General features: G+C 32.6%; 1 protein-coding gene across 8 annotated transcripts in view; it reads left to right on the top strand.

The window, feature by feature from the left end:
• Window positions 1–18,910, top strand: part of LOC145298110 (syntaxin-7-like) — a 156,438-nt gene that overhangs the window by 24,597 nt on the left and 112,931 nt on the right. For 4 of the 8 annotated variants that reach the window (XM_080144304.1, XM_080144302.1, XM_080144303.1 and 1 more), the window contains exon 2: window positions 11,083–11,173. In XM_080144304.1, coding sequence (XP_080000430.1) covers window positions 11,119–11,173 — 55 coding nt within the window. In that variant the 5' untranslated portion in view covers window positions 11,083–11,118. Of the gene's footprint in view, window positions 1–11,082; window positions 11,195–18,910 lie in introns of all 8 variants that reach the window. The other 4 variants (XM_080144300.1, XM_080144297.1, XM_080144299.1 and 1 more) reach the window with 1 other exon arrangement.

Below are 18,910 nucleotides of genomic sequence, written 5' to 3'. Positions count from 1 at the left end.
TATTAATATTATGCTGCTTGGATGTACATCCATCAATGACAACCTGGAGTTCTTTATGCAGTCCTTTGCATTATTGTTTCAAGATCTTTCAAACTGCACTTGTTCAGGAGTAGAGGCAGACAAGGCATTGTTGCATCATGTGGTCCTTCTCTCCACATTCGCAGATGATTGGGTCAGTTTTGTAGCTCTATCTAGCCATCATAGCAATTTTTCATCATACATTACTGTTTTCAGGTGGTTTAGTGTTTTTCGTTGGAGTTTGGATGCTTCTAAATCGAGAGAGGAAAAGCGTCAGCAGGGGAGATTACTCATGTCGGTAAAAGATGTATAGTGGGGGGTTCTCTAGTCATCTGGTCTACAGCTGTAATCTGGTCTCTTCTTTAGATTGTGGTAAAAAAAAAAAAAAAAAAAAGGGACTGGTCTCAAGCCAAAATGTGTGCTACTTTGATCCAAAATTTGTAATCTTTCGAAGCTTTGTTTTTGTCCTTTTTAAAATTTTAATTATTTAATCTAAAATTTATATTTTTATAAATCCTTGAAGCTTACAAAAAATGTTTTGTATAAAAAAAAATTAAATTCAACTGAAAATGAGACAAACTTTTATGAATAACTGGCCTGGGTGCTAAGCCAAAATGTATTAATTTATTCTGGGATACCTCAAGTATAATCGATCCAAAATGTTTCATTCTTAAGCGAATTTATCAATCAACAAATTTTATTAAAATATTTTTTTTATAAATCTTTAACACTTACAAAATATTTTCTTTTTTTAATAAAGATTTTTTTCTAATGCACGAAGGCATGTGTGTATAATTCAACCAAGACAAAAAAAAAAAATGGTCTTGAGCCAAATGTGTCATTCTGGGGTGCTTCAAGTAATTACTCCAAAAATTCTAAGACAATCTTTTGGAATCTTTATTTTATTTGTATCTTTTTAAAATGTAAATTTTAAACATGCAGCATAAAATAAATGTAATTGTTTTCTATAAAAAAATTGATCTTGTGAGCCAACAAATTTTGTTTAAATTTTTAAGATTTAAAAATTGATCAATGTCCTGTGAATAGACAGAAAATGAGCAACTGGCGTTTTTTTTTTTTTAAATTTTGCTAAGGCAAAGTGTCGTATAAAAAAATTGCCCCTCCCAATTTTTTTATACGACACTTTAAAACTATTTTATAAATAACTGGCCTGGGTGCTCGGTGTTGCCCGAGTGTTTGGGGGCGTGTATTGAGCAAAAAAAAAAAAAAAAAAAAAAGTGGTAGTAAGTAGGCAGGCTTGAACCCGTACCGCAAAGGAGGAAAACAATGTGAAGGAAAAAAGTGACGTCTTTGCTGTTGTGCCCATCGCCAAACCGGAAGTGACGAATGTTTAAATTAAGGCTAGTCAATCGAAAAGAGGGGATGACTTTCGAAAATATGGGCAGAAAAAGCGACCCATTCCTGTAGAAAAGTGCCCAGTTGACGGTGAAGGAATTAATGTTTTTAGCCAATTTTTTGACATTTGTCATCCAAAGAGTCAAGCTTCAAAACGATACCAATCTCGTGAAAATCTGTCGCCTCTGTCGAAAGTTTTGGACAGACTTACAAACATACATACATATATTTAAACGGACAGGTGAGATTTATATTATAGATGGGGGGGGGGGGTCCTTGAAAATAATGTGGCATGAAGCCAAAAGGGAATGGGGAGGGAAGAAATGGGGAGCGGGGAGGGGGTCATCTACTTTGTTTATTCCTGAAGCTAGTTTATCACTCACCATAATACCTCATTCACTCTGTGTGCCTAAGCTATTGAAATACGCCCACATGAATGGATGTTTTTTAAAAAATTTATTTACAAAAACATAAACATTTTTTACTTACAAACCAAAAATACAATTTTTTAGTGACAAAGAATCAAACGTGTATGTATAAACATAAAAGAAAAAAAAAAATGTCGAATTATGGGGGATGGATTGTAAATTAGAACATCAGTCTTGATTTTTTTTTTTTTTTTTTTTTTTTGTATTACAAAACATATGAACAAGAATTAGTTCATTTTTAAGCAACTTGTGTTTTTTTTTTTTTTAGTTTGGTATGGGGTGGAGGGGGGGAAGAATCTATATCGATGCCTTACTCAATGTTCTTTCCAGAAGGATTATACATTTATACTTTAAGAACAACAACAACCAATGTGTCATGCATGCCAGAATATATAAAACATGTTCTCATCATATTAATTGATCTTACCCAGTCATGACACAACTATGGCTTTTTGAATGACATGCCTAATTTCACAAGAATAATAGCATTAACGTGTGTTGTGTATGTGTGTTTTTATATATATATATAGTCAAATGAATAATTTGGAAATCTACCTTTATTTAAATGTTATGTATATATTATTAGTATTTTTATGGAAATCGTTTTGGGCAAAGCATGAAGGCACTGGATGTAAGGAGATAAGAAAAAATAAATACTACTTCAAGGTTAAAAATAGCCAACGATAAGGGTTAGATGGATAGACACTGACCCGGAAAACATTACTCGGGACTAATGGATTAAATAAGGGAAGCCAGAGTTACAACGTGGCCCGAAGTAAACCCAAGATCAACTTTAGTTTATATTTCAATTTAAAAATTAGGTACCTGTACAGTTTAATTAAGACATTAAAAAAATGAAAATATCGGAAAAAAGGTTATATTGTATGTATCCGTTATGGAATGAAGTTCTCCAAAAAAAAATTTCATTTAATTTCATCAAGTAGATTTTTTTTACAGCAAAAACAATTTATGATACCAAGCAAAAGGTTCGATTTTTAGGAAGAAAAGCTAGTATTAAAGATGGGGAGGGAGTGTCAGCGCTTTAAACTGAGTTATCTTCCCGTGGCGTGTTCAGTAAATTTAAAGATGTCTACCTTCAACGCGATGTCATAAAAACCTGTTTTTCCGCTGTAAAAAAAAAACAAAAACAACTACTGTATCAAATTAAGTGAAATGTTTTGTTTTTTTAAGTCTTCAGTCCAAAATGGATGCGTACAATATAACAATTTTTTTTTTTGTCTAGATTAAACTGTACATGTGCCAAAAATTACAAATAAAATTGAGTACCACAAACTAAAACTAACTTAATTTAGAGTTTAAAAAATGAATAAATATAGTGAAATTTTTATTAAATATTTTTAATTTTTATTTGAATAGAATTTGAATGTAAACAAAGTTGAGCACTTTCTCTTTTATAAAAGTACTAATTAAAAATGATGAAAAGTGTACATTGGGTTGACTTTCAGCAACCTTGTAACTCTCACTTTCCTTTATTTTGTCCTAACATTCCATGAGCAATTTTTCTGACAAAGGGGGAAGAAATCTCTCACTTATTGTTGGTTGGTTTTTGACCTTGAAGTAGTATTAAAAATTTTTTTTTTGTAGCTCCTTACATCAAATGGTTTCATTCTTTGTTTGGATCAGTTCCCATAAAATAAATTCTCTTGATAATTTTTCTATTTCTTTTTTCTATTTCTCTTTTTGTCGTTCTTTTCTTTTTTCTATTTCTTTGTCTTTTTTTCTTTACTTTTTTCTTTTTCTTTTTATGGCTAGTTAGATCATTAATTTTTATGTGGACATAAATGTTAAGTATTTCTAAACATACGAGATTTTAAAGAAATAATGGCTTTACAACTTTGATTTTTTTTTTTTTTTTTTTTTTTTTTTTTTTTTTTGTGAAAAAACATTTTAATCGGAAACTTTACAGGATAAAAAAGATATTTATCATATCAAAATCTTTCCGTCTGTTTTACATAGTCTAAATGTGAGTTTCGTCATTTGTCTAGTTAAAGAAAAATCTAGTTTGATCTCTAATGTACTATAGATCATATTAAGAATATTCAATGTGTTAGCTGTTAAAATAAAATTTCAAAGAGTGTGTATGCAGGAGGTAATGGAATTTTGTCTAATGTTTAGACTGGCTTGATCTAATAATTATTGCTTCAATTATGTTTTTATTTACGGCAAGATGAAATTATGTTTGTAAGGATTTTTCACTTGATTGAAGTTTACAGCTTTAGTTATAAACTAAAAAATTGGCTTCTAGTCCACGTGACCAACGCACTGTTCCGACATTTGAAAAAACTACCGCAGAAACAACAAACGAACTTCTACTGATTCTATACTCCAACAACAACAAGGCAAAAAAATAGAAAGACATACTGAAGATGAAGTTTTACTTCGAAATATATTTATAAATTTCAATATAAATTTCAATATGAATTTCAATATAAATTTCAAACAAAATATCTGTTTATTTTGTAATAATGCATTGTTTTGGCTTCAAACGTATCTAATACATATTTATTTTACACAATATAATTTTTTTTTTAATTTCCAACAAACTTTAAATAGTCATAATTCGTAAGTGGGTTGAGCTAGCTTTCTCTGAAGGAATAAATTCAACGCGGTTACCTGTTAGATATGCTACATATTTATTATATTGTACCTAATGTGTAGTGTAGTAATAACTCCCATCTACCAGGATCCCTGGTTGCGGATAGGGGAGGTGGCCTCTAGATACAGAGGTTAGCTGCAAATACATTAAAGATCAGTTGAAATCTGTTCTTACAGCAACCAAAATCTACACAAATACTGAAATCTTCAAAAACAGAAGATAAAAAGAAAAAACAAAAAGAGCCTAAAGAAAAGTTGGTGGTCAATAGCCTGTGGACCCTCCTACTATTCCCTGTGACGGCTGCAGCTGCCTCTTCCATGCACAAATAGGACTTGCTTCACATCGTAGGAAGTGGAAGTGTCAATGAGAAAAATGTATACTCGTATCAGTTCTGTGAATGACGATAGTACTGATTTCAGAAGATTTAAAAAAAAAAATGACTTTGTCATCAGCTAGAATTGAAATTAAAACATTTAGTGCTCAAACTGTGTTCCATACCATTTGAGCTATCGACAGATAAAGATTTAAAATTAAACCACCTCAAACCATGAATAAATTTGTGCATGCACAAAAGTAATAGAAATATCGTATTTCTGTATGCATTGATCATCCATCCAAAGATTTTACTCATTATAAACCATCCTTGGCGTATGATTACTATTTCTTGTTAACTTCAGTGTTATGTGACCAATAGTTTAAGCGTTTATCGGTTAAATATTTACGCATATACATACATCTACTATTTTATTTATATGGATGAATCAGTTTATTGAAATCAAAACGTCAATGTTAAAGTACTAAAACAAACATTTAAAAAAAAAAAAAATTATGCATTCTATAAATATTGTAAGAATCTTAATACAACACATTTTCATTGCTTGAAAATTAATTGGAAAATTCGCCAGCAAAAATCGTTTCAATTAACTATGAATGTTTTGTTGGTGTATGTCCTCTAACCATAAACCGGTACTTATAATGGCTATGTTGTTTCTCGAAAGATAAATAAGATACTTGACCTTTTTTACTTTGTACGTTTATTAGTTCCTGTTTCTTATCAACATTCCGAGCTAAGTAAGAAAATATTCCAGCATAGAAAACAGGATTGTGCCATTTATTTAAAAAAAAAAAAAAAAAAAAAAAAAAAAAAAAAATTAACATTGTATGACTATAATGAGGAGTGACTAACAGCATTAGTTATTCTTGGTGATGAGAAAATCATTCTAGGATGACACAAGTTTTATTTTTCTCATCTTTAATAATAATTTTTATGGAGCTGAAGTTCCTTCTTTGTGTGCCTTTGAATTATATATACTAGTGGGGCCTGTGGAAATTCCACAGCAGCAGTAGAAATAATTGTCGATTTTGTTTCAATAATAATTATTTCTAATTAAAGATATTTTTATAGAATTAAGACATTCAACTTACTCTGAGTCTAATATATATATTTTTTTAAATAAACCATGAAACACGTACATATGTTAAAGGTATTAGTAAATTAAATATTTCGCCACTATTTTCGCACTACAATTTTAAGAACAAATTTTCTATGAGAAATCGTATCAAGGATGTCATTAATACATGATAATAAAGTTTCACTAAGAAAATAAACATTTTAACGTCAATTAAAACAGGAAAAACACGTTTTCTTTAAAATGTGCAGCTCAAAAGCGATATCACTTAAAAGAAATTTTTTTTTTTTTTTTTTTTTTTTACATTGTGTCTTCGGTGATCAGGAGATCCTATTTGCTAAAAAAGAGGATAGAAGGTGACAACATACTACAAACATTAAATTAGCGTATCTATATACTAATAATTTAATGTTTGTAATATGTTATCTTCTATCCTCCTTTATGATAAATAGGATCCCCCCCCTCGATCAAATAATTTATAATCTGGAAACCGTGACACACATACACGTATGTACGTACATTAAAGGTACTACGATATTAATATATAGATGAGGGGTATCGAAGTAGTATTGAAGGATTCTTTAAATCAACGACTTATCAAGATAATAATAAAAAAAACTTTGTACGGTGAAGCTTAGATACAAAAGGAAAAATATCGACAATACCAAAATATATCCTGGTGCAAACAAAGAATTCCCAATTTTAATTTTTCAGTATTTAACCTACTTTTAATCATTATTTCTAAAACTCGTATTGTCCATTCTTTTAACTGACATATTTAATATCTAGTTATTTCTAAAAGAATGAACAATCAACTACATTCATAAATCAAATATCTTTCTCTGACATAAATAATAATTAGTTATTTGTGAGAACAATGACAATCGTTTTGCATTCCTAGTATTTCAATATCTATTATCTTTTAACACTAGCCTACTGGGTTCGATTCTAGCCTTTTCCTAATATTATTTTCAAACTTATCTAGTTTTGCTTTCTTACTCGGGTCTGTCCCTTTGCATAACGCTTTTAATGTGGGCACATAAATTTTAGCAAGACATAAACAATACTACTAGATTTATTCTGGTGTTTCCAGATCAGGCTGTCTGAAGATATTGGCTTCCTGAGGTAAAATGCTCCTAACAGTGATGCTTTTTGTTTTTCTACTTCCTTTTGCAAAACTTAATTATATTCTGTAAAACCCAAAACAACCCACCTCCCCCCCCCTTTCCTTTTTCCCCTTTCTCTTTCTATCTCCTCCACTTCCTGACTGGTTTCCTAACTTAAAATGTACCAAACATTAATACTGTAACCCTTTTCCCTCTCTCATTGCAAAACTCATGTTCTGCATGGCAGGGAACAAAAAATGATAAAATCCATTAAAAAACAAAACAACCAAACCAAACACTACAAACTATCGATTGAAGATACAAAGATCTTGAAGAGTAAAGAACCTTCTACAAAATAACTGGATGCAACATGAATACTATTTCCAAAATAACTAGATTCGGAATTAATTAACCCTAAAAGGGTTGATATGCCATAAAACAACCAAACCAAACTCTACAAATAAATATATGAAGAACTTTAAGCATAAAAACAGTTTCCAAAATAACTGGATTCAGCATTAAATAACTTACTATTCTGAAAATGGTGATGTAATTAATATTCTCTCTCTCGCTCTCTCTCTCTCGCTCTCTCTCTGGATAATTGTTTTGCGTATCAATTATCACTTTGTACGTGTACAATGTCAAGAGAGATAATGAAGTGGTATCAACATGGCTGACCCCTTCTTGCCTTGATAGAGTACAAAACTAACTTCAATGCCTAATAGGTGATGTTCTCTTCCCTTCTTTACAGCCTCTTTCTCGTAGAAGAGACATTGCTAGTCTTTCTCTACTCTATTGTTATTTTTATGGTAGGTTCTTAACAGAGCTCCAATCTATGTCTTCTCCTATAAAACATTCGCAACAAGAATTTATCTAGTTAAAACAACTGTAAGTAATTTTCTTTTCTCCTGTGTACCTAAAACTAAATGAAACTTCCATGAACAAAGTTTCTTTCCAAACACTTGTCTACCCAAAATTGCTATTAATAAATTCACCCACTCTATCAATGCCTAAACCTAAACATGGTTTCCATGAACAAAACTTCTTTCCTAGAACTGCCCTCCTGTGGAACTTTGTTCCGCCCGTCTGCTTTCCAGCGGACTACAATATCATTATCTTCAAGTCCAACGTAAACAAGTTCTTATTCAACCGTCCTCGTAAATAATCTAATTATATCAAATTACTGCTACAAACGATTATTATGCAACTGTCCCAATGACTACAATACACACATTAACCCTTATCCTTAAGTGGCTTCCAGGCCTTGATATTTGGTGAACCCTCTGTAAAAAAAAAAAAAAAAAAAAAAAAAAAAAGTTTGTGCAAACATAAACCATTCCCTAATTCCATTATTTCAGTTATGTAAGCTTTTTTTTTTTTTTTTTTTTTTTTTACAAACCATTGCAATCTGTTGATGTCCAAATTCTTTTCTTCCAGTTAATGATTCATATGTACCGCAGTGATATGAACATTACTTGGGAGAGATATCCCATCTAGAACTAGTATAGAATTGAGATGAGTTGTCCTTTGTTTCAGTGTTTCAGATTTTTTAGATGGGAATTGATAATTTGGATTATTCGGACTAATGTTCTCTTTTTGCATTCTGAATTTTTTAGATGAGGGATGATTGTTCGTATTTGAATTAATCAGGCTAATGTTCCCATCTTCAGTGTTATTTGTTCAATGTTTTGATCAATGTAACCTTCGACCTTCTTCAGGTATGCAAGTCACCATGTTCTCATCTTGGATGTTATTTTCACAACGTTTCACCCGATCTTCTTCAGATATACGTTGTCAGATTTGAGAATCTTTATGCACAAGAATAAAAATGCTAAATAATCAATTCTAAGTGATAATATTCAAGAGGTTGAAGGTTCAATCCTCAGTACAGGCGATACTAAGAAAATTATTACTTAAGACTTTTATTCTGTCATCACTGGTCCTGGAAATGACCTAAGACTATATCCGATGGTGAGGCCCCAGCTTGCGGGCTCTGGGGAGTGTGGAGCCATCCTTTAATTACCACTGCTCCCAGGTCCACTCTGACCCGGAGTGGTAGTACCTGTTTGGGTCCCAACTATGGGTTAAATAGAAACTGACTTGCAAAAAAACAAATATATTCTATTAAAAAAATTTTTCTTCAAAATCACCAGATTCGGCATTAAATAACCTGAAAAGGGTTGATGTGCCGTAAAACAAAAACAACCAACCAACCAACCAACCAACCAACTGTCATCACTGATTGAATGAAACTAATCTACTCGTGGGAATTAAATAAAGGTTTCGGTTTGAAATCCATATAGGTTCTCATGGTTGACAAAACACACCTGAAGAACTTCAGGATGTTACATTGACCAAAAAAGGTTGTAAAGGTAACGTCCAAAGGTAACGTTCAGTGATCTGAATAATCCAAATGAGTTTTTCTTTGTTTTTCAATTGCTATGTAGTGCGTCAGAAAAAGTAAATTGTAACAGAAATCTACTCTTGCTGGTTACCAATGTGTAGATTACAAACCACACCTCTCACTCTCTCTCTCTCTCTCTCCCCTCTGTATCTTTTTCTTTTTCTCTTTATCCTGGTACTACCAGATTAGGTTGTCTGAAGATATTGATTTCTTGACCAACAAGGCCGATAGCCATTAGTCGCGTGCTCTCGTGTAATGAATGAATGCTAGAATGTAGGATTGACATGAAATTCTTAAAGATAAACTAAAATGACCGAAAAATGGGCTGAAATGACTTAAATAAATAAAACGTAAATGACTTAGAATGACTTTAATGAACTTAAGGATGAATTGAATGACCTTAAGAATGACTTGAATGCTTAAAAAATAACTGGAATCCTTCAAAAACAACCTGAATGATCTGGAATGGCTTTGAGACTGACTGGTTGTAAAGTGGGTGATCATTTTACATTCAATTAATACAGAAAAGTGATCCCCCACTTTATATCACAGTTACAAACATAAGTACAGCATGTAGTAAGAACAGATACTATACTTTGATCTTCATATTTAATTTATTCCGTTTAAAGAAAAAAAATTACAATTAAAAAATTAATATGAAATTAAAAAAATTTAAAAAGTAAAATCTCCAAAAGACAAAACAAATTTAGACACAAAGCCCTATAAGATCTGGGGAGGGGAGTGTTGCAGGGTCTTTGTAACTAAAGTAAAAATTGGAGTCTTTGGCGACTTACTCTTGACTGGCAACATTGACCACAATAAAGCTAACTAATGAATTCCCAGCATTTTAGCTAAAAGCATATCTTGCCCAAAAGGCCAAGAAAAGCTTAAAAAGCTAAGAACAGCATCTATTAACAACAGACCTTTGATCTTAACCAAAAAGGCCAAGCACAAAAGTGTTACAGACAGACGGACCAACTTAGTCGCTTGCACGCGACTAAAAATGCACCAAACATTGATGTTATTGGTCATTGTTTTTTCTTTCTCTTTGCAGAACACGATTGAATTTTTACAAAGTCCAAACCAAAAATTTTTCCTCTCCAAACCAACCAAATGAAATACCATAAATATTTGAAGCTATACAGAAGTTCAGCCATAAAAATTTTTGTCAAATTTTTTGAATCTGAAATGGGTTGATATGCCATAAAACAAGAGAGCCATACTAAACATCAGAAATAAATATTTGAAGATTAGAACTCAAAGCATAATTTTTTTTTTTTTTTTTTTTTTTCAAAATTAATGGATTCGACATTAAATAACGCAAGGATTGCCATGCCGTAAAACAAAACTAAATCTTTTTCTCTAAATAACAGGTCTAGTTTGCACTAGTTTCAGACAAAACTGTCTCTCAACCGAAACCACCTTGCTGTACCTATTCAGTCTCTAAGCAGCAAAAACTTGTTAGGCTTAGTCTCATTTGGACCAATAATGTATGCGTTGTTATTTTCTAACTTTGCCGATGTTTGCTTTGCAAGTTAGCCATGTTCAATTTGTCTTCTCTTGCTTCAGTCACCTAAATCTCTGCCACGTGCTGTAATACACAGATACAAACTTTTGCCTACCTCATTCTATGTTTTGAATATAGTAAATTTACTGTTAAGTTATTGTAACTTTTTTTTTATTGTAATACTTTTGATGCTTGTATTTTATTCTATTTAATTCTTTGTATTGCATTCTATTTTAGGTTGCATACGAAAGGACGTCCTCTTAAGAGCACATCATGGCATTGTATGGGCGAAGCGACCATGAACATGGATATTCGTCCTATCAGTCTGGTAGTGGACAGTATTTCAGCTGTAACTCTCCTGCTTTTCTTTACTATCTTTCATATATATATCTTTGTCTGTCTGTTTGTCTGTCCATTCAAATTTTTATCAGAAACTACTGAACCGATCTGGCTGAAATTTTATATGGACCTTTGTTATAAGATGCAGCAAACTAAATATTATGGTATCCATTCGATGCACAGTTAGTAATTAATAGGGATTAGCATCTTTTAATGCAAAAATGAGCACAAGTTTAACCATATTTAACCATCAATTTGGTATATTGTTAGTTAACCATATTTAACCATCAATTTGGTATATTGTTAGTTAACCATATTTAACCATCAATTTGGTATATTGTTAGGTAACCATATTTAACCATCAATTTGGTATATTGTTAGGTAACCATATTTAACCATCAATTTGGTATATTGTTAGGTAACCATATTTAACCATCAATTTGGTATATTGTTAGGTAACCATATTTAACCATCAATTTGGTATATTGTTAGGTAACCATATTTAACCGTCAATTTGGTATATTGTTAGGTAACCATATTTAACCATCAATTTGGTATATTGTTAGGTAACCATATTTAACCATCAATTTGGTATATTGTTAGGTAACCATATTTAACCATCAATTTGGTATATTGTTAGGTAACCATATTTAACCATCAATTTGGTATATTGTTAGGTAACCATATTTAACCATCAATTTGGTATATTGTTAACCATATTTAACCATCAATTTGGTATATTGTTAACCATATTTAACCATCAATTTGGTATATTGTTAACCATATTTAACCATCAATTTGGTATATTGTTAGTTAACCATATTTAACCATCAATTTGGTATATTGTTAGTTAACCATATCTAACCATCAATTTGGTATATTGTTAGTTAACCATATCTAACCATCAATTTGGTATATTGTTAGTTAACCATATCTAACCATCAATTTGGTATATTGTTAGTTAACCATATCTAACCATCAATTTGGTATATTGTTAGTTAACCATATCTAACCATCAATTTGGTATATTGTTAGTTAACAATATTTAACCATCAATTTGGTATATTGTTAGTAATACTATGAGTGTAAAATAAATACATCTAGTTTTGGAATGATAACTAATAAGATATATATATATTCCTAAAACCCCTGGCCTTGACAGAGAGGAGACAAAAACTTACTGCTATGGTTTCAAATGATCTGAAATAACAGCAAAGGGGAGACTTGACTCCAAATATTTCTCATTTTTTATATCTCCCCTCTTTTGGAAATAGGGTGTGTCTTAAACACTGAAATTTATTTTATGTATGAAAACCAAATAAGAGAGATATAACATGTGAGAAATATTTGGAATTAATTCTCCCCTTGCTGTTTGTTATTTCAGATCATTTGCAACCATAGCAGCAAGTTTTAGTCTTTTCTCCATCAAGGCCAGAGGTTTTGGAGAAATATCAGTAATTCATATGCAAAACTAGGAAAACAAATGACTGATTGAAACATTTTATGGCTGTAAAAAGTGCCAAAAATAGGCTCTGGATAATAGATGATCCTCTTAATTAGGGCAAATGTCATATAACTCGCTACGCAATTCAGGTCATTACCTTTCCAACGAGCCTTCATTTGCTAAATTCTGATCAATGGTCATTGAGATTTGATACTTGATAATAAAAAGGTAGTCTCTCTCTCTCTCTCTCTCTCTCTCTCTCTCTCTATCTCCTCGTAGCCAAATTGAATATTGAAATGCTCATATTTTTGGTTCTATGGGAGGAAACTACAGGTTTTTTTAAAGATTATAATACTATTCTATGGTTAAAATTTTATGATAATTGATCAAAAAAGAACCTATATTTTCAAGCCAATAAAATATTCCCAAATTTGCCTACATTTGTATATGTATAGTGTCCTGGCAGGCTAGCTTCAGTTTTGCTGCTTTGGGATGAATTTTGTTTAGGGTTTTTTTTTTTTTTTTTTTTTTTTTTTTTTTTTTTTTTTTGGTTTGGTTGTCTCCCCTGTGGCCTTGCCAGGCCACTAACATATATATGTTGTGCCTGACGAATTCTCATGAATATTCTGTGTAGCTTAATTGCCATATATATTTTCATAACTTACTTCCTAGCTCTACTTATGTATTGAGTACCGTTGAAGTAAGTACTGAAAATTTATGCATAAAATTATATCTTATATTAATTTATCTGATTAAACGAAGTAGTAATATATTTCGTTATGATTCCAAAAGCAGATGTATTTATTTCACACTCATAGTATTTTATTCATATGCTTATCTAGTACATCTTACACGTGTTTCGTTGAATAGTGAAAGTTCGCGAAACAATTCCTCAGGGACAAAAAACAAAACAGTTGAAGTTTGTTTTTTCCATGGAATAAAAACGATATGGTGAAAGAAAAATCTCTAAAAGTTCACAAAATCATAAAAATAAAAAAATAAAAAAATCTCTTATAGTGTACTAGCAGGCCGTCCAGTCATAAGACACGCTTAAATATGATGTTTTAATTCATGCAGATTACGCATTTATTATTATTACAAAGACAATTCTCTATCAATTAATGTATTGAACATAATATATAGTAGTGAGGTCAAAACTAAAATACATATATATATATCGAATCGAAACCAAAACATACAACTCTCCACCTTCGTTCCTTAGCCTCTAAGCCACGCCCATACGCCTGTAGAAAGCAACCATTTATTAAGTCACCTGATGAGGACTTGTGGTTTTAACCAACCATTTGTCCAAAACATTAGCATGTCTAGTGTCGATTTATTTGTATTTATTATTTATGTGTAAATTTATTTATATTAATGAAAATACATATTGCTCTTTTATTGAGTAGTCTTAATAACCTTGTTAAATTCATTAGTTATCGCTCTTGAATTCCTTTAACCTGGAAAATATATATATATATATATATATTTATTAACTTGGAATATATGTGTTTATAAAATTCGTCTGTCATCCGTTTTTTAAAAGACGGAATTGCTCGATCGTTGAGACAAGACTTAAGCAAGCCAGGGTGCCCGGACAGTCTACAGTTTTGTAGTTAAGATTAAGATACAGGCACCCTTCCTGAAAACACGGTTGAATTCAAAGCCTGAAGAGACGTCATTTTATAGTGCCATATTTTATTTATCAGATCTCGGCCATCCATATATATAAAGTAGTAGCATTTGTATATCTGTGTACAACTCTCCTACAGCCCAAACTACTGGACCAATCATGATAAAAACCTTAAACCTAGGGATGTTAAAGATTAAGGTCAAAATCATTGCCTATGTATATATACTCTCCTACAGCCCACACCTTTGGATGGATCATGACCAAACCTGTCATGATAATGGTCCTCCCACCTAAGGATTGGGCACGCCATTTTTTAAGGTTACGGTCAAAGTCATAACCTATGTATATATACCTTTCTACAGCCAACATCTCTGAACCAATCATAACCAAACCTGACATGATCATGGTCTCTTTTATAGTGCCATATTTTATTTATCAGATCTCGGCCATCCATATATATAAAGTAGTAGCATTTGTATATCTGTGTACAACTCTCCTACAGCCCAAACTACTGGACCAATCATGATAAAAACCTTAAACCTAGGGATGTTAAAGATTAAGGTCAAAATCATTGCCTATGTATATATACTCTCCTACAGCCCACACCTTTGGATGGATCATGACCAAACCTGTCATGATAATGGTCCTCCCACCTAAGGATTGGGCACGCCATTTTTTAAGGTTACGGTCAAAGTCATAACCTATGTATATATACCTTTCTACAGCCAACATCTCTGAACCAATCATAACCAAACCTGACATGATCATGGTCTCCGACCTAGAGATGGTACACACCATTTTTAAAGGTTACGGTTGAGACTTTGCTGTATGTCCAAAGTGCAGGTATCTTTGCTAGTATATATATATATATATATATATATATATATATTCACCGGCTATCCCTTTTTTTAAAGGATGGAATCGCCTGATCGTAGAGACCAGGTTCAACCTAGTCAGAATGCCCAGACGGTCCAGTTTTGTGATTAAGATATAGGTACCCTTCCTGAAAACACAATTGAATTCATAGCCCACAAGGAGACGTCATTTTATAGTCCCATATTTTTATCAGATCTCGGCCATTTGACTTTAGCTAAGTGTTGTCAATGACGATGGTCGAAGGGGTTGGTGGTTTGTTTCTGGTGCAGGTGACAAAGTACTTCAGTTTTACTAAGGTTGATTGTCAGACCAAACAATTTGAAGGGTTCTGAAAAGTGGTTTAGCATCAGTTGCTACTAGAGCACAGTCGTCTGCAAAGAAATGAGCTCTAGCAGGCTCTTGGTCTTAGCATCAAGTTGACATAAATTGAAAAGGAAGCTATCAAAACGGTAATGAATGTAGACTCCTTGCTCCAGGTCTTTCACTGCGAAAGCATGCAAGTGAAGAAGGTTTTGAAGAGTATTGATGCTAGTATTGTTTCACTCCATTGCTGAGCTTAAGTTTCAAACTCTGTTGTGGAGAATTTTACCTTTCATGCCGTTCATGGAAGAGCCTAATCATTGAAATAAATTTTGGTGGACATCCAATATGTCCAAGCACAGCTCAAAGAGCCTCCCTGCTCACTGTACAAAAAGCCTTAGTAAAATCAAAGACAATGTACAGAAGTATGTTTTATTCTATAGACTTCTCTTGAAGTTATCTCCTAGCAAAAATCATATTGATGGTGCTTCTCTCGGGTCCAAAACGACAATGTGCCTCTGGCAAGTTCTTTACAGTGACAGTAATGAGTTGATTGAGAATGACTTTGGCAAATATTTTCTCTGCGATGGAAAGAAGCAATATACCTCTGTAATGTCCACAATCAGTTTTGCTACCCTTGTTTTTATATATATGAAGAACAATTTTATGAACAGTTCGATGAGGTTATCAGATCCACACCTCAGAATGACAAACTGATAATCCCTTGGGATTTCAATGCAAGACTGTGAAGTGACTTCTTGAAAGGCAAGGAGTAGGCAAGGTCAATGACAACAGATTTCTAATTCTCGGCAAATGTTCAGAACACATCCCCTGCATTACTAACATCTACTTCAGGATGGCAAGAAATATAAAACCACATGGATGCACCCAAGGTCCAAACACTGACACATGATAAACTTTGTCATTGTATGTCAAAGCGACATCAGTGATGTACAGGTGGCATGCATCATGACTAGGGCTGTGACAATAGCATATTCTTTTCACTGTTTTGACTCTTGAGTATATATCCGTTAATATCTTATAAGATCTGCTGGATAGACCACAGACTTGTCAGGACCATAATGGTGTTGCATATATCACCATCTCACAAAAAAAAAAAAAAAATGAAGACGGCTCCTTCAATGTTGCTCTGCTAAACATCCAGCCTACCTTCTAAAGTTTCAGCAGCAGCTCGACAACCAAATTCAAAGTAGTTTTATTTTGAAAGATGGCACTGCAAAATGGTACTCATTCAAGGAGACTTTTAGAAACTGCTAAGGATGTTTTTGAGACAAAGACAAGATTTCATGAACACTGATTCGATCAGAATGAACAAATTAAAGCAGCCCTCAATGTAAATAATAAGACTTATATTGAACTAGCCTGGCTGCCCGGCATTACCTGGGTGTTTGGAGGTGTGTTGAGGAAAAAAAAAAGTGGTAGTAGGCAGGCAGGCTCGAACCAATACCGTGAAGGAGGAAAAGAACATGAAAAAAAAGTAATGTCTTTGCTGTTGCGTCCATCGCCAAACTGGAAGTGGCAAAGGTTTAAATTAAGGCTAGTCAATCGAAAAGAGGGGTTGACTTTCGAAAATATCTGCGAAAAAAAAGTGACCTCTCCCTGTAGAAAAATGCCCCGTTGAGGGTGAAGGAATTAATGATTTTAGCTAATTTTTCGATATTTGTCATTTGAAGAGTGAAGCTTCAAAACGATACTCATCTCATGAAAATCTGTCGCCTCTGTCGAACGTTTTAGGCAGACATACATACATTTAAACAGATAGGTTAGATTTATATTATAGACTAGCGGGGGGGGAGGGGGGTACCCGGCATTGCCCGGGTGTTTGCAGATGTGTGTGGTTTTGGGTAAATCAAAACGCCCGGGTGTTTGTGTCGGGGGGGGGATTAAAATAAAAAAAGTTTTGGTAGGTAAGTACGAACGATCAAACCCGAACCCTTGAGTCGAAGTTGGAAATTAAAGTGTGAAAAAAAAACGTGCAACGTTAACCACTGGGCCACCACGAAATAGTAACGGGATCATGTTTGAATTTATTTAGGTATTAAAACTTGGCAGGTGCCCATTCTTAATGAGGTCAACTTTGACTGCGGGGTAGGATTTTTTTTTTTTTTTTTTTTTCCCCCAAGATATTGTGGGGAAAACCAGCTCCCCATAAAAAGGGGATTGTCCAAATTGAATAGCAATTGTCTGATATAAGGAGAAATTTCACATTGATTAAAGCTGATTGCTTTCGGACGTTTCCGGAAAAATACCGCCAGAATTAGTTTTGCTTTTACTATACGAAAAAGCTTAATGCACATGTGGCGATCGAAAAATGTTGAATATTTATCTTTTTAAAGTCAAGCAAATTAAATAGACAGGTGACCCTTGTTAACTCTTAGATATTATCATTTAGACGTGATATAAAAAGTTTTTTTAAGAAGGAAGGAGCCGACCGAGAAGTCCAGCGAAAAAAGCCTTTTACAGACATACACAAAAAGCGAACATATATATACATACACACATTTTGTTTATATATATATATATAAGACTAACAGGGGTACCCGGCGTTGCTCAGGTGTTTGGGAGTGTGTATGTAGGAGAGGGTGACCCTGTTTTAATATAAAAAAAACCCGATGTTAAGAAAAATTGGAAAAACCAAAACAAAGCAAAACAGCGAACAAACGTAAAAAAAAATTTAAATTGCTTAAAATATTTAAATATTGATATATATATATATATATATAAGAGCTTAATAAGCTAAGAAAGAATCTTTTTAAATTTTTAAAATCCAATTAAAATCAAGGAAGTTATGACTATTTTTATGCCCTGCGTGTTTGGATATTTCCCCTCTTTAAGACCATATACGTTTTGTCACATTTTTTGCACTACTTTTTCAGTAAAAATGTTATATCTTTGTTAAAACACAAAATTAAGCAATGAAATTTGCCATATAATTGTATTTTTGTGCAAGAAATCTGAATATGCTATTGAAAATCTCCAGAAATGAATGATTTCCAAATAATCTGCAGTAAATTCACATAAATATGCTGCGATTGCTTAAAAATGCCATGTATTCCTTGAAAGAAAATAAGTTAGAGCACTCAAAGTTTACTTGTAATGCATTTTATGTGCCAAAAACTGAAATCGAAATCTAGGATTGGTTAAAAATGAATATATTGCAATATTTCTTTGGTATTATTGTAGATTAATACCTTTTGCTACCCCTCCCCATCTGACCACCTCTCCAAAATATGTAATTCTACCTTTATAGACATTTGCATGTGAACAACTTGAAAAACTTTAATAAAAGATAAACAAAAATTATTTTAGAATTTAATGTAAAATGATTTCCCATTTTGAGTCATTCGAACAGTTTAGGGCAGTTACCCCCCCCCCTCCTTTTTTCCTATGATAGATAAATCCTGGGTGTTTTTTTTGTTTGTTTGTTTTCTAAAAGGCGATTATGCATGGTT

The sequence above is a fragment of the Euprymna scolopes genome, chromosome 2, assembly GCF_053919585.1.
Source record: "Euprymna scolopes isolate OS-2025 chromosome 2, ASM5391958v1, whole genome shotgun sequence".
In the NCBI taxonomy this organism is placed as follows: Eukaryota; Metazoa; Mollusca; class Cephalopoda; order Sepiida; family Sepiolidae; genus Euprymna; species Euprymna scolopes.
Note: the sequence above shows the minus strand (reverse complement) of the source record. Positions and strands in the feature narration are given on the sequence as shown.